Here is a 23,111-nt window from a genome sequence, read left to right on the forward strand (position 1 = left end):
TATCAAGCAAGATGCCTTGATGACCCATTGTTCACAATAGACGAACATGACACGAGCCACTGTTCAGCATTGCAGATTACAATGTACTGCTGCCAATTAAAGAGTGAGTCCTTCAGCATATCGACAATATTAAAATAGTTGATTTTATTTATAATGTATTAAAGTTATAAACACATCAGGCAGTGGTTTTACACATCACCATACAGAGTGGGAATCAATCAATCAATCAATCTTGTGGATAATCTCCCAAAGCTAATTACAGTACAGTGATAATCATTTCTCCTCAGCCTTCTTGTTGCAGAAACAAATAAAATCAATCAGTGGTTTTTCAAAAACCTAAGCTGACCAAACCATGATTTGGATGTCATGTACTTACAACTTGCCCTGTATGTATAGTAGAGACAGAAATTGTAAATTAATGCTATTCCAATGTGTGTGTGTGTGTCACTCCAGTCAAAAAAAGTCTGGACACGCCACTGGCCATCAATCACACCCACTTGACGCAGTGACTGTGTTTGGAAGTGTGACAGTGAGTGGGGTTTGAGCTTCTCTCTCCGGCTCTCTTTTTTCATTCTTCACGCAACTACTTCTGTCACTTCTCACGTGAACAACTGAGTGCAACACCATTACAGCCTTTGTGTCGAGACTACAAAGATGGACGTTTTTTCGCCCATCTTCGAGTGTGGCCATTCGGAACAGGTATTAACACTTACACGTTTTAAATGTGGGCTGACCTACTTCATTTGAAGCATACAGGTCTTAACACTGAGCTCATCTCTCTGCTTTGATTTAGTGTTGTGCACTTTCAAGGCCATGTTCATAAACTGATCTAAGGACAGCAATACTGATAAATCAAGAAAAACTCCACCCACACTATTATACTGCTACTTGTCCTGTACAAAACATTCTGAGGGGTATTTTGTTGTGGAGTATCAGTCAGTGAGTAAAGAAGAAATCCTACATGGTTGGTACTGACTTCAATAGATGAGACCATTCTTGGTCTGACCAAATCATGTTTCTGGTTATTGTGCATCTGCTTGGCATCATTTATCCCCACCTTATAGGTTTATTAGGATCTGGTTGAATATTTTCAACATTCTTCCCAGGACTATGACTTCATATAATAACTTTGTTCAGTACTGGATATGGCCTTTGTTTACCACCTAAAACATTGTAGAAGCTTTTCATTTTCCTTTGCACACAACTCTGCTTCTGATTAGTTTTATAGACTTAAACATTAACATCTGAAGAGTCGGATCGTTTTCAACATTTTTTTTCAAAAACTTTGCTAAATGTGACCCAAGATTTTATACATAACAGTTTTTTCTCCAACGTGTGAAAAAACTAGAGCTCTAGAGATGAGCACTGCTTGTGTTTGGCCTCCAGTGTATTTTCACTGACACTGAAGCATCCTCTTCCTGTTAACAATTCAAATTATTTTCTGCTACCAAACTCCCTTTACAGCTGCTGCAAACATCTGAATGTGATGTTATGTCTACATTTGGCCAGTTATTCACAGGAATAAAAAATACACCAAACAAAATGGGCCTGGAAAGCAAGGCACATTGCCAATAGCTGTTTTGAAACAGGGTGGAATTTGCCTTTCCTAAAAGTTTTAACTCTTTGTGAAGTCTGTGTGGCCGGTGAACAGCTGATCCTGAATGAGCACCCTAACAAACAGGCCTGGGTCAGCACTTGATCTCCCAGCTCCACTGATGTGCAGCCCCATCTGTGCTGCTTTAATTCCTTCACGAACCACTGCATCTGCTGATATTCTTTGGTCTGAGAGGGTGTCCCTCTGAGTAAGGCTCTCTCCCCTCTTCAACACCACTCACATTGTACAGTCTGGGTCAGTCTCTCAGCTCCAGCTGATGTCATAATGCGTCCAGCCCTCTGGCGGAGCCAAGAACACCCTTCGACCCCGGTACAGGAAACTGACTATGCCCCTGTAACCTGTACGAGGAACTCCAGATTTCAAGTCGTCCATCACTCCCAGATTTCGAGCAAAGACTTTAAAACTGTCCCGGCTGGAGTACTGCACCCTGTATGGGCCAGGGCTTTTTAAGCTGCCCCCTTGTTGCAGGTCCTCAATCTTCACCAGTGGGGCACTGTATATCTCTTTGATAAACTTTTCATCATACTTCTCTTTTCGCAAATAAGACAAATCCTGTTTGGTAAAAGGCACAAATTCAGTGTTCAGCTTAATATAGCGAAGGTACTGGTCAAAGAATTGACCTAAACTAACGCCTTTCCTGCCAAAGGTGATAGTCCTGGAGATTTCCGGCCGGATGCAGGAGCGGTCCTTGCGCTGCTCTGGTTGACGCATCCAGTCGTCCCAGAAGGCCGAGGGCCACTTGAGTTCCAGTTCGTCCCACATCTCCTTCAGCAGCATCCAGCCCAGACCGGGAAAGAAGTCTGTTCTGTAGAGGAGCTCGGCTTTGGATGGATCTACCAAGGCGTCTCTGCCATTATCATTCCAGGCAGAAACACACCACAGGGTGGGGTCAGAGCGCAAGATCGGGTACAGGGCTCGGAAATACTCAAAGAAGTCCGGTGCCACCTAAATAACAGGAGGGAGATGCACAGTAGTGAGATGGTACTGTTTCAGAGATACAGTCCAAACAGATCAAAAGAATCATTGAAAGTCAATTCAACAGCAATGAAGACAAAAGCAACAACTTCAACTCTTGTCAGTTTGGGCTGATCATTTTAAAACCTTTAATTAGTCTAAGTCTCTGCTTACCACAGAACCTATAGGCCTATAATTCCACTTTATTACAATATGGGTCTTATTTTCATAGTTATGTCCACAATAATGTACTCACCGAGTCAATAGCGGAGATCTGGGAACACAGCAACGTGCACAACAACATTAAGTACAGTAGGTTAAAGTTGAAGCAGGACGTTGGTCTGCAAACTGTTATGGATGTTTACAAAAGACAGTTTGGGTAATAATTTTATTGTTTACTCTTGACTGTTTCTTGAATCATACGATTTCTTTTTAGTGATGTCATAATGTTCCCAGCTATTAACTTGGTGAGTATAATGCTATTATTACCTCCACCAAGGAGGTTATGTTTTCGGTCAGCAGGATTACGGAAAAACAACTGGCCTGATTTTCATGAAACTTGGTGGAAGGGTGTAGCATGGGCCAAGGAAGAACCCATTACATTTTGGAGCAGATCCGAATCACGGGGCAGATACACTAATCATTTTTCACTCTCGTTAATATTGCAAGATAGACCGGTATTACAACTGACCTATGGCGAAATGAGCTGAATTTGTTGCGCATGCGCAAACCTGTCGTAATTAAAGTGAATGGTGCAACTAAACATACAGCAAAACAGCCACCTTAAACATCACTGTAGAAACAAATGCACCAGGTATGTAAGAAATAAGCAATCAGGTATGTGGTTTTTCCGGATTAATCCGGAATTCCAGATTTTCCGACCTGCGCAAAGTACATAATAAATGCACAGCTGAGATGATGAGGCTTCAGGTAGATACAACCATATTTTGGAAATATGTCCAGAAATATATAGTGGTTGCGCTTATCATGGACTATTGGCCTTAACGGAATGCTGTGCTCTCTGAGTGCCCTTCTAGTTACTGATAGAAATGATAGACAAAACAACAAAAACAAAACCCCAGTTGTGATAAACTGGAATTATTCTTTAAAATTAATGGGGGTTTTGTTGCTCAAAGCATTGAAAAATTACTTTTGGATAACAGCAGCATCCATCCGCTTACTCAGTTTTTATTAGGACTACGACAAGTACTGTTCCAAAGTTTTATTCAGAATGCTGATTTGAACTGTTCTTACTTTCTATTAGTAGCTTTGGGATTTTGTTTAGAATATAAGTCAAGTCAGTTTCATTTATATAGCCCTGAATCCCAAATCTGCCTCAAAAGACTTTACAACCTGTCAGTGGTGGAAAAAGAACTCTGATCCTTTACTTAACGAGTAACTAAACCCCAAAGTTTTGGCTGAAGTGCCTCTACACAGGAAATTCAAAAAATGGCTCTAAAACTTGAAAAAAGTATTAACGTGGGCAGCGCTGAGAGGGGGTGCAATTGGATAGACCTACAACCAATCAGAGCAACGAAGCGAGTGACATTACGTAGCGCTGAGCGACGGGGCGGTGCTTGGTCCTTTTTCAAGCAGGAAAAGAATGGCAGCCTGGTCACAAACTTTCTCAAATTACAGCTAAACAGTACACTAAAATCTGTTTCTGAAAGAATTTGAGGCAGGAAATAGGAAATGCAGTAACAGAATTCATATTTGATCAGCGCTGCCTAGTTTGACAGTTTGATCTGAGTTTCGTGAGCCTGGTGTGTTGCGCTGGATGGGCCTGCATACTGCACACAGGCCCAAACGTGTGACATGTGACTTTTCAAATAGGAGGGGACGGAAAATTCAATTGCAATAGTCGGGTTTCAACCTGTAGACCTGTAGAGGGCAGTCACTGTGAATATTTATAACACAATTCGTAGAATTCAAATACTTTGCACTAAAATGTAAAGATTTGGACCTGAATCCATCAACAACACTACTAAATACCCTTATACGGTGGTTTTCAGCAGTTTGGGGGTTTATTTTTGCCAATACAATAATGCAAAAAGTCCTACATTTAAAATCCTAATTAACAGCAGTATTATCAGCTAAATGTACTGAAAGTATCAAAAGTAAAATTACTCACTCTCCAGAAAAATGTTCCTGTGACTAATACATTTTTATATATGACAGATTGTTAATATGGATGTATCAATGTGCATTTGTGTAAGCAGCATTTTACTGTTGTAGCTGCTCAATTGAGCAACTTTAGTTTAGTCCAGCGGTTCCCAACCTAGGGGTCAGGCCCCCCAAAAAGGTCACAAGATAATTCTGAGGTGTCCTGAGATGATTAATGGGGCAGGATTGAAGAAAAGTTCTGCTACACAAATGTATATGTATTTGTTTGACTTAGATCATTTTACCTCTCTGGGCTTCGAACAGTTATTGAAATGAAACCATGTGAGAAGTTTAGAGGGAAAATGTCTCTTCAGTGGAACTGCTAACAAATCAGACAATCTGAAATGGTAGAAATTACCAATTCATTGACAACTTCTCTGTTCAGTGCCAGCACATAATACAATCATCAGTTTAAATGCGCTAATCTCTTGACGTGCTTTGGTAGCCGGGTGGTTATAGTACATGCCACATAACTGCAACGTCGCCAGTTTGATCTGGCCAGTGACCTTTGTTGCATGTCATACCCCCTCTCTCTCTCCTCCTGTTTCCTGTCTGCCTCTTCACTGCCAAACTGTCCAATAAAAAGGCAAAAATTCCCAAAAAAAAACTGATCTAAATAAAAAATAAAGTGCTAATCTCAACATGCTGTCCATTCAGAATATCTAATATTCTTTGTTCTCTCTCGCAAGTATAAGTTATTGTTTCTGCTGTGATCCAAAACACACACATAGCCATACATACTTAAATATGATATACATGCTCTGACTGGAAACCAGTCTGGGCTTTGTGACAACACACTAAGATGGACACTGGGTAGAGTGCAAAGTTATCACAAAGTCTGAATGAACTGCTGTTGCACATTTTAAGGAAACTGTCTTCAGTGATGAATCAGTGGGACCAGCTCCAGTCATCATTAACCCACATTTGAATGTAAGCCACATGTAATTACACTTTTACCATCTTCAAACCTGCCAGACCTACCAATGGGAGCAAAATTACAAACTCATGCTGTGTCTACAGGCACTGTTTAAACCCTCAGACTTCTACTTTGTTTCAATTTATGGGAGTAGTTTCCTATCTTTATTCAAGAGTGTGTTCTTTTAATTTGAGAACATGACTTATTAATTTCAGTTCCGATTGTGTAATGCCTTCCCTCAAAACCCTGCCCTCGCATTCAAACAGCCCCTGCTTGCACATTTGCTCTGCTTCTGCTCAAACTGTGTGCTTGCACTCAGATATGTTGTTGCTTGCACAGATTTCCTTCCTCCACCTTGAGCCTTCCTGTGCGCTCGCGAAACGTCTGCTCTCAGATTTCTCCTCTGCTCTCAGATTTTTTGCTCTCAGATTTTTTGTGTTTTTTTGTGCCTTGTCAAAATCCCCCAACCAATAGAATGCCAGGTGTAGTGTTCACCAATGAAATGATCCCTGCCTCATTGCGGGTGGTTACTCTTTAACTGGGTTCATCCACTCCCGCCCTCCACGTCTATATTATTTATACTTCCCTTGCTTTCTTTACAACTTTTGGAATAAAAGGACAGTTATTACATATACCAGTGCCCATATTTTTTTTACTATAATAGCTAAATACTCTATAGGTCAATCTGTGAAGGTACGTCATGCTGTGTGAATTTTGGGATGGCGGCACCATCTTGTGAGGAACACGCTATGTTGTTACCCGTGCCTGCTACGGTGGTTAACCTGCTTACCTTTTGTTTTGTTTGGCTAAAAAGTTGGTTAAATCGATCAAATCTGATGGAGAAGAGAAAAGAGAAAGAAAAGGGACCCCCACCCGGACAAAAATCCCTCGAAGCTTTGCAGTGGCTGGGTGCAAGATCTGCTAATTCTAAAGAGAAGTCGGACACCTGGAAACCGTGAGAGCACAGTCATACTCATGAAGGTAAGTTGGCATGCCTCTTTTTGGCCCAATTGTTAAACTGAACAAAACACAATATTTTCAAAAACATTCAGCTACAGTGGTGTGAAAAAGTGTTTGCCACCTTCCTGATTTCTTTTTTTTTTTTTTTGCATGTTTGTCACACTTAAATGTTTCAGATCATCAAACAAATTTAAATATTAGTCAGAGATAATACAAGTAAACACAAAATGCAGTTTTTAAATAAAGGTTGTCATTATTAAGGGAAAACTAAATTCAAACCTACATGGCCCTGTGTAAAAAAGTGATTGCCCCCTAAACCTAATAACTGGTTGGGCCACCCTTAGCAGCAACAACTGCAATCAAGCATTTGCAATAACTTGCAATGAGTCTTTTACAGCGCTGTGGAGGAATTTTGGCCCACTCATCTTTGCAGAATTGTTGTAATTCAGCCACATTGGAGGGTTTTCGAGCATGAACTGCCTTTTTAAGGTCATGCCTTAGCATCTCAATAGGATTCAGGTCAGGACTTTGACTAGGCCACTCCAAAGTCTTCATTTTTAGGTTTAGGGGGCAATCACTATTTCACACAGGGCCATGTAGGTTTGGATTTTGTTTTCCCTTAATAAAACGGTGTAGTCCCTCATTCGTCCAGGAATGTTCCATCATAGAAAAGGTTTCAATCGTAGTCATCTGGACACTGTTTTCAGAATCAAGACGTTTCGGCTCCGTTTCTCAATTGAGAATGACTTCCGGATGACTTCCAGATGACTACAATTGAAACCTTTTCTACGATGTTTTCCCTTAATAATAACAACCTTCATTTAAAAACTGCATTTTGTGTTTACTTGTGTTATCTTTGACTAATATTTAAATTTGTTTGATGATCTGAAACATTTAAGTGTGACAAACATGCAAAAAAATAAGAAATCAGGAAGGGGGCAAACACTTTTTCACACCACTGTATCTGAGTGCAAGCACACAGTTTGAGCAGAAACAGAGCAAATGTGCAAGCAGGGGCTGTTTGAATGCGAGGGCAGGGTTTTGAGGGAAAGCATTACACAATTGGAACTGAAATCAGTAAGTCATGCTCTCAAATCCCATATCAATTCTGCTGGAGATCCCAAAGTAACCAAATATGGCTTTACTCTGTGGAAATGTGCACAAATTGAATGCATGTGAAATGGCCAAAAAACATGGGATCTCGTTTGAATCTTTCACTCAATGTAAAACATCATACAGCTGCAATGAAGAATGGAATGGAACAAACAGAATGAATACATATTAACTTATTTACTAACTTTAAGGCTACTTGAGGGGGAATTGAAGCCAAGAGCTGGTTTTGTAGAGATTTGTCTAGACCAGTCTAAGTGAGTTACTGTCTGACTAATCTCTATAAACAGATATCTGCATATGAATGCAGAATCTGTAGGCAAGGGACAAGATTTTGATAACAGAAGCATTCTGGTTTCCATTTGTAGTCCATGTAGTATTGATCAATCAAGTTTGAGTGGGCTTTGGTTGCATGCAGGTCTGTGTGGAATGCATTGGCTGAAATGTAATCTCGGAACCCATCAACTATTGTCTGACGACAATTTAGCTTTTTATCAATCTCGGAACCCTAGAGATTAGCTTTTTTAAAATGTATCTGCATTCAAATTGTCGTCAGACTGTAAACAATGGCCACCGCACTGAAGAGGAAGTCTTGGCTTGGATATCTGTTATCTGGATATCCGCTGGCTATACCGGAAGCCCCGAAACACTGTTTGTTGCCCCCAAAGGCTAAATCGTCGTCAGACAATAGCCAATGGGTTCCGAGATTGGTGTCTGACTAAATTAAAAGAATAGTTCAACTATTCAAAATACTGTTATGTGCTTTCTGTCAGATAATTAGGTGAGAAAATGGGTATCAATCTGTCCGTGATCTGATGTCTGTGTGTTAAGTAGAGTAGGATGTTAGATTAGTATAAAGACTAGCTCTGTTGAAAGTACAAAAATACACATACAAACACCTAGAAAGCTCAACGATTAACATGTTTTTAGAGTGTTTAATCTGTACAGAAACAGAAATGTATGACAATTTGTGGTTGAGTTACATGCTGGAACTATTTCTTGACGAACAACAGTCAGGTGCAGTGACTGCAGCTTTACAGAGTCTTGTTATTACAGTGTTGTTGCCAGGTTTGGTACCATTGTGCTTGTACAGAACCAAAACCAAAACCTGTTCTCACTGACTGTATCGGGCAATTTGCACTATAGCCGGAGACACTGCACAGAAATACTGACTGGACAGATGCATATACTGTTGTACATCAAATAGTTAAGCACATAACTCCCCCTAAAACAACAAATTGTTGTTTTTACATTTCTGTTTGTGTACCGATTAAACAAACAAGATAGAACATGTTAGCTTTAGATGTGTTGGTGGGTGTATTTTTGAACTTTGGACAGAGCCAGGCTAGCTTTTTCCCCCTGCTTCCAGTCTTTATGCTAAGCTAGGCTAACCACGTCCTGACTCTAGCTCTGTACATAACAGACATGAGATATCCATGTGAACATCGCTCTCACTGAAAGAAAGTAAGTGCATTTCTAAGAATGCTGAACTTTTCCTTTAAAGCAAATTTCAAGCCTATGCTATATAGTTAGCCACGGTACAGCCAGACTATCTATTATTCAGATGGCATAATATTTCCATGAAACAGAGAGATCTGAGAGGAGACTGGAGCCTCAGAGAAACACTGATGAGCCATTCTGTTGTGGATTGTTAAAATGTTTTGAGTTTAGGGCAGTGGTTTAAAATGCTTTGTTAATTGGCTCGTTTAGACTGAGCTACTTTCCATGCGTCAATATCGCCACCAGGGAGTCACGTACCATCTGAACAATCTCTTAAAGTTAACATGAATGGGAGGTGTGGACATCCGTGTCACTTTGTCAGCAGCTCTCTCTGCCCAAGATTTAAACATAAAAGGCCTGATGCCCAGGATGTGATGAGGTGAGTGATCCTCTCCTGCAGCCAGTAGTGTCCATTCCAGTCCTTGGCCTGTTTACTTTTGAACTCAATACCCTCAAGAAATCAACACCCTCTGGAAAATGATAAAATATGTGCACCAACAGAAATCTATCAAAACGTGGCTTTAACAAGCTACTGCCAATTTTTTATGTAGAAACTTAAGAGAAGATAATGATGTTCTGTATCTGTCTCACCACTGTCAGCAATTTGGCTTATTTTTTTCCAGCTATGAGCAGCTTCTACATTTTTCTTTGTACATTACATTGTGGGACAGTAGTGTCTATCAACACTATATTTGTGAATCAATTTCATATGCATACTGACATCTAAGCTGCATTACATTCAGGCCTGCAAACTAAAGCGGAATGGAAAAAGTCTGTCTTTTGATATGTACCAAGATTTCAAGTGCTTGTTGTCGCTGCTTAGCCATATGACTCTTTCTCAACTTCTCTCTGCTACACTTGAGGATGGCTGGCAGTGAAACTCCACTGCCGATATCGCATAGCATTGCATTGTTTACCAATGCCTGTTACAACCACTGTCTGTAACAACCGATGGACACACTATACAGACCTCTCCTAAGTCTACTGTCAAACTATCCAATAAAGGCAGAATGCGACAAAAAAGCGAGCTATCACAGATGATAATGTCTTCTGTACTGCGAGGCAATGTGAATAAGGCAGAAGTCTGACAGCACTCACCTCCAGGTCATCCTCCACTATGACCACAGTAGACTGGGAGAATGTGTTGAACACTTGGTTGAGTGCCCAGTGGTAATGTCGGGCGATTTTGTAGTAGCCCTGGAACTTCCTGTGCTCTGGCCGCACTCTGATGTCTGACAGGTCCGGTTGGCTTATGTGCGTCACTTGATCTCCATATGAGCCAATCACACGGGCTGTCTCGATGTGACCACAGTCCTGGCTGACGATGATTGGATATAGTTTTGGAGAAGGGCGGTACTGTATCAGTCTGTCGAGGCTCCGTTTTACCGTCACTCTGTCACAAGCAATAACTAAAATGGGAATGACGACTTCTGGGCTGGCAACGTAAGTCGGCAATTTATTGTTCTTAACAATTTCTTCCTGTATTTCAATGGCCTGGTGTTGTTCTAACTTGGAGCCTGAAGTTATTGTATGAACAGGCTTCTGTGTATGTTTTACTTCAGTTTGGTCCCTGTCATCCACACTGTCTTTCAGACGAAGTGGAGGCTTTGGTGGCTGGTGGACAACCTCTTCTTTGACTTCTTTTGTATCATCTGTTTCTCTTTTCCCAACATCTTTCTGCCGAGCCCACACTGCTCTGTGACTTTCAATCTGCTTCAGTAGCTTTTTCTGGGTCTCGAGCTGAATTTCGACCTCCTCTGCCAGCCGGATCACTTCTCCTGCCAGATTGACCCGGCCTCCTTTCCCTCTGGCCATGCCCCACTCCTCCTTTCCTCCTGGTTCAGCTCCACCACCTTCTCCGAGGCGGCCAATGGGAGGGCGACCCCAAAGATAAAGTAGAAGCAAAGCATTCCAGGCAACAAACAGGAAAGCACAGCATAGTATAAGAGAACCTTTTTTGCGAACCATGGCCCAATGACACTAGAAAAAGGGATGGGTTAGTGGAAGAGGCTGCAGGTAGAGAACAAGTGATGGAACCAGAGTGAGAATCAGGACAGGCAGGGACTTTCAAATTTGAGAGTCATACTGTATTTTGGTCAGGAGAGTGTCAGGAGGATTGTCCAGTTTAAAATAAATTTACATGATCCTACTGTGGAATACATGCATTCCATGAAATCCCATAGAAATGGGCACTGGGCTGAGACAGGACTCTCAGAAGTTCAACAAGGGGAGGTTGCAAAAGTGCAGATGAAAGTTAAAAAAAGGGAAAGTGGGGTCACTCTGGGTTGAGGGAATGCAACTCCTTGGATGTTATCCTTCAGCCATTATCCTGAAAACAGAGCAGGAAAACAAGTCAGCTCATTTGAACTTTAAATAATGAAGCAGAAACAAAAGTCCATTTCAGACATGCACTGTACATTTCTGTACAAGTGTGAATTATGTATAACATGTTTGTGTAGGATGTGCAAACCAATCAATAGAAGACTAGACACTAAAAAGTAGGGCCAAATTATTTGAAAACAATATTATATTATTACAATTTTTCTGATCAATATTGCACTTTAAATTGTAAATTATTTTCTATAAATTAAACTATAGGTCTGTATTTGTACTCTATTAAACAAGATATGTTTGTTCCAAACACAATTACAAATGTATTTTTTTCTACATGAATAGAATAGTTGATTGTTGTTGAGGCCCTTCCAGGGTTCAAACCAGTCAGTCAGAAAAAAGTCATTACTCAATAATACTCATGTATAATCATGACATTCAACTGAACATTTGCTGGTCCCTGCTTTTCTCAGCTTTAGATAATTGGTTGGACAAAACAAGCAATTAGAAAATGTCACCTGGGTCATCTGGGAAATTGTGATGGTTGTTTTTCACAATTTTTCCCCCTGAAATTTTAAAGTCTAAATGATTAATAAATTACAAACAAAACAAAAATAGCTTAAAGAGTAACTGATAATGAAAATAATTCTCATTTGCAGTCCTACTGTACATTGGTCTGGCCATAAAATTAGAGAATTGCTTTCCCTTGATGCAAAGGGCAACATAACATGAGCAGGGTTGGGTATTGAACCACAATACTTTTTTGGAAACAACCAAAATGTGCCCCACTGTCTGTAGCACCAAGTATCAAAACTGTCCAGTATCAAAAGCTGGCACTGCATGTGTGGTCAGAGTTGTAATTTTGTTTACTTATTCTGTGATCAGTTAGTCTCTAATGTAAATCAAAATTTTGCCAATTTTAGACTGTATTTTATTCAGGTAAACTTCCTGTGCAGCTGCTTGTGTTTGTACAACATTTAACATTTGAGAACATTGGCTACTTTTACTAAATAAAAAGGGCTCTTGTAGATATTTATATTTCTCAAAGTAATAATAACTTTATTTATATAGCACCTTTCAAAACAGAGTTACAAACTGCTTTACAAACAGGGTATATGATAAACAGTAAAAGAAAGCAGGGTTACTCAGTACATTTATATATCAACAGGGGAATAAAGACCTGGTAAAAGCAAAACTAGTGGAAAAGACAAAGTGCTGTAAGATAAAATAAAATAGAAAGAAGTGTTAAAATAGGTTTTGAGATGAGATTTAAGGAGGACACTGAGGTTGCTAGCTTGAGATCCTCTGGTAAGGAGTTCCAAAAACAAGGGGCCCTTACTGCAAAAGCCTGGTCATCTTTTGTGACGAGGCTCATAGGGGACAAGTATGTTTGAAATATAGTTGGGGCCCAACCCCTACAGAGCTTAAAAAGTCAGCAATAAAATCTTAAAGTTAATTCTAAATCCTACAGGCAACCAGTGGAGATGGGAAGTAATGTGGTCGTCTTTTGGAGTTGATTGAAAGCCTAGCCGCTGCATTTCTCAGGCGAGAGATGGCTTTCTGACTAAGACAAGAGTAAAGGGCATTGCAATAATATAAGCGTGATGAAATAAAAGCATGAATGAGGTCTGCTCGAGATAGAAATTACTTAGTCCTTAGCTAAAGAAAGCAGAATTGCACAACTTTTGTAATTTGGCTCTCAAAAGATAAGATAGAATCAAAAGACACACCTAGGTTACGGGCAGAGGGCTTCACATTAGATGTTAGGCCACCAAGATTTGACTAGATAACAGGGATGATATTGGCTGGGGCAAGCAACAGGATGTCAAACTTGGAATCATTTAGTTTGAAGACGTTTTGTGACATCCAGCACTTAATGTCCGAGAGGCAGGATAAAATATTTGCCAAGTTGTCTGATTCACTGGGTCTGAGGGGGACACAGAGAGGAGTATTGTCTGCATAGCAGTGAAAATTTACGTTATGGCTGCAGATAATATGACCCAGGGGAAGCATGTAAATTGAGAACAATAAGGTACCCAGAAGTGACCCACAGGATAGGGGGGCCATGGAAGAAAAAGTTTCGGCAATTAATATTGAGAAGCTTCTATCAGTGAGGTAGGAGCGGAACCATTCTATCACTGAATCCCTAATGCCAACTCATTCTTCTAGACAACTGATTAAAATTTAGTGGTCAACTGTATCAAAGGCCAAGCTAAGATCAAGGAGGATTAAAAATGAACAGTGTCTAGAATCGGCAATCGGAAGCTGGACTGAAATTCTGAAAGATGTTATTGCTATTCATAAAAGAAATGAATTGAGAGGAAATTTTTCTAAAAGAAATTGATAAAAATGGTAGTTAACAATTGTGTCAAAAGGCAGCACTTAAGTCCAGCAGCACAAGAATTGAGCACATGCCTGCGTCGTCATTCATTAAAAGGTCATTAGTGAGTTTGAGAAGGGCTGTCTCAGTGCTGTGGTGGAAACCAGACTGGAACTTTTCAAAAGGTATTATTGTTTTCCACAGCAGCAAGAAGCTGCTTAGATACAAGTTTTTCGAGAACCTTGGAAATAAAAGCCAGTTTGGAGATTGGACGACAGTTGTCCAGGAGGGTGGGATCAAGCCCAGGTTTTTTTTAGGACTGGCTGGCTGGCTGGCTGTTTTCTAGTCTTTGAGTTTGGTCTATTTTTCAGAGGAGCTATGAGATGTAAGGTTGAAGAACACAGGTAGTTAAAAGAATCAACCAAATTGTTGGAGTTGGAGGAGTCAGGAAACACATTGCCAGGAGAATTGAACAGTGTACAGAATTTTGAGGCACTATGCTCATTAAGGGCACGTGTGTATGCAGAGCGGGATAAGACAGTACTAGCAGCCTGTAATTCACAGTTAAAAACAATGCATAGGTGATCAGATACAAACATGTCCCTGATTTCCACAGATGGAGTTTTCAGGCCCGGACTAAAGACTAGGTCACCACCACGACCACAGTCCCTAGGGCGGCTTAAGCAGTCACAATCTGGAGGGTACAATTCAGCCAGCTGACTACGATCACCAGGACGTAACCAGGATTCTGTTAAGAACATAAAATCTAAATGAGTAGAAAAGATAAAATCATTAAAAAAAAACATTTTGTTAGAGAGGGATCTTACATTGAGAAGAGCCATCTTAAAAAGTCTGTGCTGGCTCAGATTTGAGGTTGAGAGTGGAGGTAGGGTTCTGGCCCGGATATTAAGTTATTATTATTGCTGTGTCGGCTGTGTCTGTTTTGCATTAAGGACCTATCCAAAATTACCACAGGGATTTTAAAAGTAGCACTAGAGGAATCCGGGCTCCAAATAGCAGCACTATGATCAGTCCACAAGGGGCAGTTAGTGACAGCAGATGGTGCGTGGCTGTTTTTGGTGGGCAGAGAAGAGGAAGAAGAAGAGCAAGGGGAAACAGGTGATGTAAATAGTCAACTACGTGAGGAGGGCAGCACAGTGAACTGCAGGTTAGCCGCCAGCATGCGACTACCTGACTTGTTTGGGTGAAGACCGTCTCCTGCAAACAAGGAAGAACGATCCCAGAATAAGTTAAAATTGTGAATAATACCAATGTCATGGGTACTGCAGACAGACTGGTGCCAGGTATGAAGGCTGAGGATCCTGCTAAAATGGCCAATTCCACGACCCAGTGTAGGAATTGGACCCGAAATAAAAGCGTGCTTTCCACTGCTGTTGATAAGGTCAAAGAGGCAGATAAAGTCTGCTTTCGTCAGCTCGGACTGCTGACGGGCTTTGATGTGTTTAATTAAACATTAAGTTTATTATAAGTTATCCTTTCAGTTTCTGTCTTCATTGTAGAAAAGGTTTCAGTCTTAGTCATCTGGACACTCCTGGACGAATGGGGGACCACACCATCTGTCTTCATTGCTTAATACAGGTCTATGCATGGGTAATCTGTTATGTAAAGCCTCATATCTTGTTAAATTTAAACATGACAACATGGAAGGAACTTTGTGTAATTTTACACACAAAATTCCCACATTTAGACCCCTTTTCACACAAATTTTCATGGTACAAGGAATGTGTCCACATTGCCATTTTGGCATCTCAAAAAGGCAACAAATTGCAATCTTGGCCTGTCATAGACTTGCCATATATCAGATTCTGTTTATGTTTGAGCCTCTGAAATTTGGTATAACATCAATCAAATACAGTATTTTTAGCCGGAAGTATGGAAATGTCCACACTTTGGGGGACTGCCTGAGGCCCCAAAACCATTTTCAAAGGGCCAGTAATGAAAAATATGACATCTGCTTGTGCCTTGTGCCATCTGGATCTGTTGTACACCATTTTGTCTGTGCCCCTACCAAATGTCATGGCTCTAGGATTTATATGTCTGAAGATAATCAAGCCTAAGACATTTTTTAGGGGGCGAAAATTACAACATTTCTAGTAGCAAAAAACTAAGCAATTCTCAAAATTAGGCCAAATAATTGTACTTATTTTTTGGTCTCAAACAGCATATACATAAGGTTTGAACTAAATCTAAAATGTAAACTAAAACCTCTATATGATTTGACATAGAGTGACTGTAAGATCCTACAGATTCTACAGTTTACACTAACTCTGGCTTCATCACAAATCTCTTAGTGAGCATTCTATCCACATACTCATGTTTACATTTAGTATCATCTGCGCATATTGATGATATTGGATTTGTTCCTGGTACCTAGTGTACAAGCTGATTGGACTGGTTGTTGTTGAGATACTAAGACTGCAATAAACACATACTTAAACATTCAAAGCTGAATCATTGTATTAGGGAAGAGGCAGAAATCTCAGAGTCCAATATCTCACAATCTGAGCTACCTGAAGGACTAGATACTACTAGAGGAAAGTGAGAAAACTTTTTTGTAATTTGGCTGAACTGACCCTTTAAATTAGCTCTCTATTTAGTGCCTGTCAATTTGCTGTATGTCAAAGTCCAACTTCCCATGAACAAACAGGCTCCAAAGCAAATGTTGAAATGCTTACACAGAGATTTCCACTCAAATAAAACTTCTACTGAATGTCAACAGTGTGTATGTGAACTGTTGTAAACTGATGGAGGGATGAAAGAAGTGAGTGAGTGGAGGATGAGGAAGGTCACACTGACTCCTCCACAGCAGTTCCACAGCATTAGAAAAGCCTAAACCAATTAGTGCTGATAAATATAGGCCCGCAATAATCTCGTAAGGATGGATGTTTGACTACAAGGAACAAGCGCTCTGATTAGTAATCTCTGGCTGTGCTTCACTGCTCTAGGTTAGGACAAACTCAGCTCTGCAAGCTATTAACAGGTCAGACCTGTTTATCTCCATATTACTACCACCTTACAACCCCCTCACCCACCCGTATTCCACATTTGTCCAACACACTGACACACATCAGATGTTTGAGAATAGCTTATGGAGCAGCCTCATGTTTGAAGAGTGATAAATGGTTGCAATTAGGGAGTTTGTGCAGATTGTGGACACATCCAAATAGATTGCATTATCGATTAAGCTACTGAACATTTTTTCAATTGATTGTGTCTATAAAACGTCAGAAAATTGGGAATATGTCAATCACAAGTTCTCAGAGCCCAAAGTTACTTCTTCAATTTCTTTGTTTTGTCCTATCGACAGTTCAAAAGCCAAAGATATTCAGTTTACAATTATATAAAACTGAGAAAAACAGCAAATACTCGTATTTCAGAAGCTGGAACAAGAGAAATTTTTGCTAGATAAATGACTAACAATTAATCGATTATTAAAGTTGTTGCTGATTAATTTTGTCGATCGACTAATCATCGCAGGTGTAGTTTTAACAAATACCATGAATTTGCAAACTTTTTCTTGGTTCATCTTTGAAATGTAAACTGCTATCGCAACAGTTGTATATTGCATGTAGATGCAGCGGCTGGTAGCTCCTTCAAACTTCCCTACTTTTTTGTTTTCATCTGTTATTTATTTATTTTATTCTGTTATTAAGCCTACCCTCATATTACAAAAACTAAACATTAGAACCTTCATGATTTATTCCAGGACTGTTGTATTAGACTGCATTAGTTTTAGCAGGTGTACCTAATAAACTAACAACTGAGTGTATATTCACAGAGACTGAAATAGGACAATAACACTTAGATTAACAAAGTGTTGACAATAGCATGAATATTTTGTTGAATTTATTAAATTAAAGTGATGGAAATGCAGTGGTGGAATGTAACTAAGTACATTTACTCAAGTACTGTACTTAAGTACAAATTTGAGGTACTTGTACTTTACTTCAGTATTTTTTTTCATGCCACCTTCTACTTGACTATATTTATCTGACAGCTTTAGTTACTAGTTACTTAAAAATTACAATTTTTGCACAAAACATATGAAAGAGCTTAGAAAATATGATTTGTTACAAACTACCCAACAGACATAAAATGAATTGGCAACTATTTTGATAATCGTTTACATTTTTCATGCAAAAACATTTCATGGTTCCAGCTTCTCAAATGACAGGATTTGCTGCTTTTCCTTTTAATTATTTTAATGATTTTAATTTATTTAAAAAACAAACAAACCAAACAATCAATTGATTAATCGAGAAAATAATCAGCAGATTGATAACATAAATATGAAAACATAATGAAAACAATCATTAGTTGCAGTCCTATACAAAACAGTTTGCTCCACCTCAACAACAGTAAAATTCTGCTTTTAAATAGTAAATGGTCTGTACTTTTATAGCGCATTTCTAGTCTTCTGACCTCTCAAAGTGCTTCACACTCTACATATCACGTTCACCCTATTCACACACTGATGGCAGGTGCCAACTGCTCATCAGTACAAAGAAACTAATTCAGTCACACACAAAAGAGCAATTTGAGGTTCCGTATCTTGCCTAAACACACTTTGACATGTGGGCTGGAAAGCCAGGGTCGAACCGCCGAGCTTCCGATTGGTGGACGACCCGCTCTACCTCCAAGCCACAGCCGCCCCTAATGCATGAGTAATAATAATCTAATGATATAATATACAGTATAATAGTATAACAGTCAAAGGGGTCTTTGTACTGCACTGAGTAGGCCTACTGTTAGTTTTAATACTTAAAGTACATTTTCCTGATTATACTTACATACTTTTACTTAAGTAACATTTTCAATGCATACTTGTAACAGAGTATTTTTTACAGCGTGGGATTAGTACTTTTACTTAAGTAAAGGACCTGAATACTTCTTTCACCACTTGAAATGTACATTATGCTTAGTTGGCATGCACATTATATGACAGGCCCCTGAGTTTATACACCTTGTTTTTTCCCCCTGGCCTGTATTGGGGACCGGCCTTTATTTGTTCATGGCAACCACACCCACGGTCATTATTATTATTGACTACTTATATGGGTGCACGGTGGCAGAGCGGCTAAAGCTCCTGCCTCCCAATAAGGAGATCGTGGGTTCGTGGGATCGATTCCCGGACCAGACCAACATCACACAATCTCTCTGGGTGGAGTCTGCATGTCCTCCCCGTGTTACCGTGAGTTCTCTCTGGGTTCTCCGGCTTCCTCCCACCGTCCAAAGACATGCATGTGTAGGTTAATTGATAACTCTAAATTGCCCGTATTGAATGAATGTGAGAGTGAATGGTTGTCTGTCCTTGTCTGTGTTAGCCCTGCGACGAGTTGGCCACTGTCCAGGGTGTACCCTGCCTAAGGCCCAAAGTCACTGGGATAGGCTCCAGTCACCCGCGACCCCTAACGGGACCAAGCGGTAGAAAATGGATGGATGGACTACTTATATGAGAAAAAAACAATATAAAATGTGAGAAATAATTGCTGAAATAACACTCTCTCTTTGTCCTTTTTGGCCGCTCCAAGCACAGGTACTGTAACTGCATTAATAGACTCGCATCAAAACCCAAATAGCAGCTGGTTTGACTGCAGTAATCCTCTGACATGAGCGCACGCATACAGCGATGGGTTTCACGAGTTCACCTGGAACTCCCAAACCGCAGTTAAGTCTGTTTCTCTCTGCCACTGTTTGTTCACATAGAGCCTAAAGTTATCTAGCTGTCACTATTAGCTAACGTTAGCGCTTGTTCCAGCGGACATCTGCCAGACCAGCATAACATCAGTTAAAAGTTAACTTAACCAGCTCGGTTCTATGTGAGAAAACAACAGCAGAGAGAAACAGACTTACTTGCTGTTTGAGAGTTCCCAGTGAACTCATGTAAGCCATTGCCGTAGGTTTGCGGTGATGCCAGAGGCTTCGGAGGACGACTAGTTCGGAAAGAGTGACGTTCTCTCCTTAATATGAAGATTATATGTAAATGACGCTCTCCTTGCCCCTCCCCTCTACGCCAAAACAGTGACAGAAAGTTGAAACTGAAAATAATGTGATATGAAGATAAAAATCAGTCACTGTCCTGGCTCCATAAAATAGTTGCTGATTCATTTTCTGTTAATTTATCTGTCAATAACTGATTAATTGACAAACCATTTCAGCTCTACTTCAAACAAAAAAATCTTGTGAAATAAATCTGACTGAGGAATGTAAGAGGCATTCTTCACATAAGTATTGAGTATGTTTCTGCATAATATACACTCAGTTGCCAGTTTATTAGGTACACCTTGCTAAAACTAATGCAGTCTAATACAACAGCCCTGCAATAGATCATGAAGGTTCTAATGTTCAGTTTTTGTAATATGAGGGTAGTCTAAATAAAAGAAACACCTCTCAGTGAGAGGTAATACAGTTAAGCACCACCACAAACTACATGCAGACACACAGTAACGTTGAGCAACAATCAATTAAAGTAGAAAAGTAAAAATGAGGGAAAAGAAAAGAGGCAGACACAGTCAGAGTATGTAAAGTCAAGAAGTGAACTCCAGAGCTAAGGAATATAAAGTGTAAAACTAACCGTAGCTGAACTCGGAGCTGCCTACAGATCTGTCATGTCTTCCTTTGACTTCTGTACTAAGTTGAGCTTTCCAGACAAAAGCTGATTGTGAACCGGGGGGGGGGAGATGAGCAGAGGAAGGGAACTGTTGCTCTTCTCACAAACTGTACCAGCTGAAACTCTGTTCTTCTTTAACCCCTCCTCCCTCCGTCAGACAACGTGGTGCTGACTGGTAGGACCACAGTAGAACCTGCAGCAGGAACCAACTGAGGCTTCACAGTGTACCATCCAGCTAATGGTTCACATGACTACACTCTGGAAAAGCAATGAGGACTGGCAGGCGACGCCTCTTAATTTGCTAACAATAAATATTTACAATTTTATACTTTAAACTGATGGAAATGTCCACACTGCAAACAGCAGGTCACCAGCGGTGCAGCTGTCTAATGGGTTGAGATGAAACCCAGCAGTTACGCTTCACACACAACCTATTAAGCTAGCTGACACCAAACTATCGGCTAGCTAAGTAAAAACACGGGCACAATGGATGTTAAATGCAGCAGGGGCATAGCCAGTGTTTTGTCATCTCTATAATGATTTCTGAGTATCAGAACGCATGTATTAAGAATGTCTTAATAGCCGCTGACGTGCTGTTAGCTAGCTGGCTAACGCCGAGCAGCAGTGAAGGTTTTTTTCATTCATAGCCGTCCTGACCTAAGACATGGTTGTAGCAGCTGAAGCCAGTCTCACTCACCTCTCATTCCCGTTCTGAACGAGTCGGTGTGGCTTGCATCTTTAAAGGAAAGCAGACTCACATCAAGCTGCAGCACTGACCGGCTAGTTGGCTAGCTAGCTGATATTTGCTAGTCGAGCCACCCTTGTATTTCCTTCGTTGTCACATTAACAGCACATCTCTGTGTTGGTACACAGCGGATCCAGTGTTGCCTGCACCTCCACCTCTGGTTCCCATTAGTCCCATTATTCCCCACCCCCCCTCCCCCTGCTCTTTTATCCACTACCAGTAGCTGCTAATGTTAGCAGCCTACAGTGTCTGCTCCGCTACAAACGTTACACTGCCACTGGCTTGTGTATCCACAGTGACACTTTGCAGCAAAAGTCCTTTCCTCTGCCCTGGTTCAGTTTCTCATACTCCAGCGGGGTCTACCACAGCCTGCCTGTTCTGATGTCTGTATGATAACGGCATACAACACAAAACTACACTTCCGGATTATTGACTCGTTTAGGACCGAGTTGACCCCAGCCGAATACTTATGCCGAACTTTTCTTTCTATGAACCTGCTAACATAAATCTGTCACATTGTACACTAATAACATATTCATTTATTAATTCCCTTATCAACAATATGTAATACTTGCATCCAAAATCTGTTTTCTCTATAGGTAAAAGGGTCACTCCAGTGAAGTATTGCACTTGAATAAGTTGGAGGACTTGTTAGACTAAAAGGTCAAAATTGAAGAAGCAGAGGTCGAGATATCTTGACATTTATCCCCTTGAATGTGTCAAGCTCCAAAAACACTGGATCCTACACTTCCCATTATGCAACAATAGCATCTTTCATTAGAACCACCTTTGTGAGTAAATTGCATTCTAATAACAATATTATGTATCTACATAATTACATAACCGTTAGTATAAATACATTAAATGTTTAACAGTTGATTCTATTTTAATACACAAGGGCAATCCAGCACCTGGTTGTACGGTGTTAAACATTATCTACTTGACTTGCACCAATAATGTATATGTAATATTACTGAATTACTGGGCACTATTATTGTACAGTCTATGTTCAATATATCGTTGTTGAGTTCATTTGTTTTGTGACTAATGTGACTTGGCTGCTATAAAACTGCAATATCCCTTTGGGATTAATCAAATTCTCTCTCTATCTTTTCATCTGAATATGACTGGCATGTTTTTTTCTAGTATCTTAGACTACCAACATTGGTGGATTTGGTGCCATGTTTGCTGCCTGTGTTGCCAGTCAAGTCACAATAAAACATTACTTATAAACCTCACCAGATGGATATGAAATGTTCCACATAACTAGGCTTGTATTTACAGCAAATTCAACATGATATGTTGGACCCTGATTCCTTCAGGTATCAAAATTTTGGCATCCCCAACAAGGAAACCCCTTTAATCAAGTTAAGGAAAAGACACATTCGTTTTAAAAACAATAAACAATATGAAGAATTGTTAACAGAAAAGCCATTTTGTGATCACAACCCTTAAAGGCCACGACAGGACACAAATACTTGCATTAACACATTTATGTCCCTTTCCATGGATACCTGCATCCTGGCCTAGACTAGACTGCCGGGAGACATCCAATGATGCACCTCTTTCCTCTCTCCTCCCTCTCCACCTGTATGCATTTTTATCCCATTACTGCATGTTACTAACTCGACATCTTCTCTCTCCCGTAGTTCTGTGCTTTCTCGTTTCTCTCCTCTCTCTCTTCTGTCGCTTTCAGCAGGTATTTCTGCCTCCAGAGCTGCAGAGACTGGATCTGTGGTTGTGGGCCACCTGCTGCCCCCGTGTTCCTGCTAAATAATATTATAAAGAGTACCGTCTAGACCTGCTCTATAGGAAAAGTGCAGTGAGATAACTTCTGTTATGAATTGGCGCTATATAAATAAAATT

At 40.2% G+C, this 23,111-nt stretch overlaps 1 protein-coding gene across 3 annotated transcripts; it reads right to left on the reverse strand.

Moving 5' to 3' along the window:
• Nucleotides 1-122: 122 nt before the first annotated feature.
• On the reverse strand, nucleotides 123-22,902 carry mgat1b (alpha-1,3-mannosyl-glycoprotein 2-beta-N-acetylglucosaminyltransferase b). Of its 3 annotated transcripts, XM_044172333.1 has the most exons (4): nucleotides 21,198-22,902; nucleotides 20,465-20,693; nucleotides 10,317-11,547; nucleotides 123-2,560 (listed from the first exon to the last, which is right to left on the reverse strand). In XM_044172333.1, the coding sequence occupies exons 3-4, from the start codon at nucleotides 11,184-11,186 to the stop codon at nucleotides 1,859-1,861; spliced, it is 1,572 nt and encodes a 523-aa protein (XP_044028268.1). In that variant the 5' UTR covers nucleotides 11,187-11,547; nucleotides 20,465-20,693; nucleotides 21,198-22,902; the 3' UTR covers nucleotides 123-1,858. The 3 variants fall into 3 exon arrangements, with proteins under 3 accessions (XP_044028268.1, XP_044028267.1, XP_044028269.1); XM_044172332.1 differs by lacking the exon at nucleotides 20,465-20,693; XM_044172334.1 differs by lacking the exons at nucleotides 20,465-20,693; nucleotides 21,198-22,902 and adding an exon at nucleotides 12,068-14,166.
• Between the last annotated feature and the right edge of the window lie 209 nt (nucleotides 22,903-23,111).

Source organism: Siniperca chuatsi, linkage group LG17, assembly GCF_020085105.1.
Source record: "Siniperca chuatsi isolate FFG_IHB_CAS linkage group LG17, ASM2008510v1, whole genome shotgun sequence".
NCBI lineage: Eukaryota > Metazoa > Chordata > Actinopteri > Centrarchiformes > Sinipercidae > Siniperca > Siniperca chuatsi.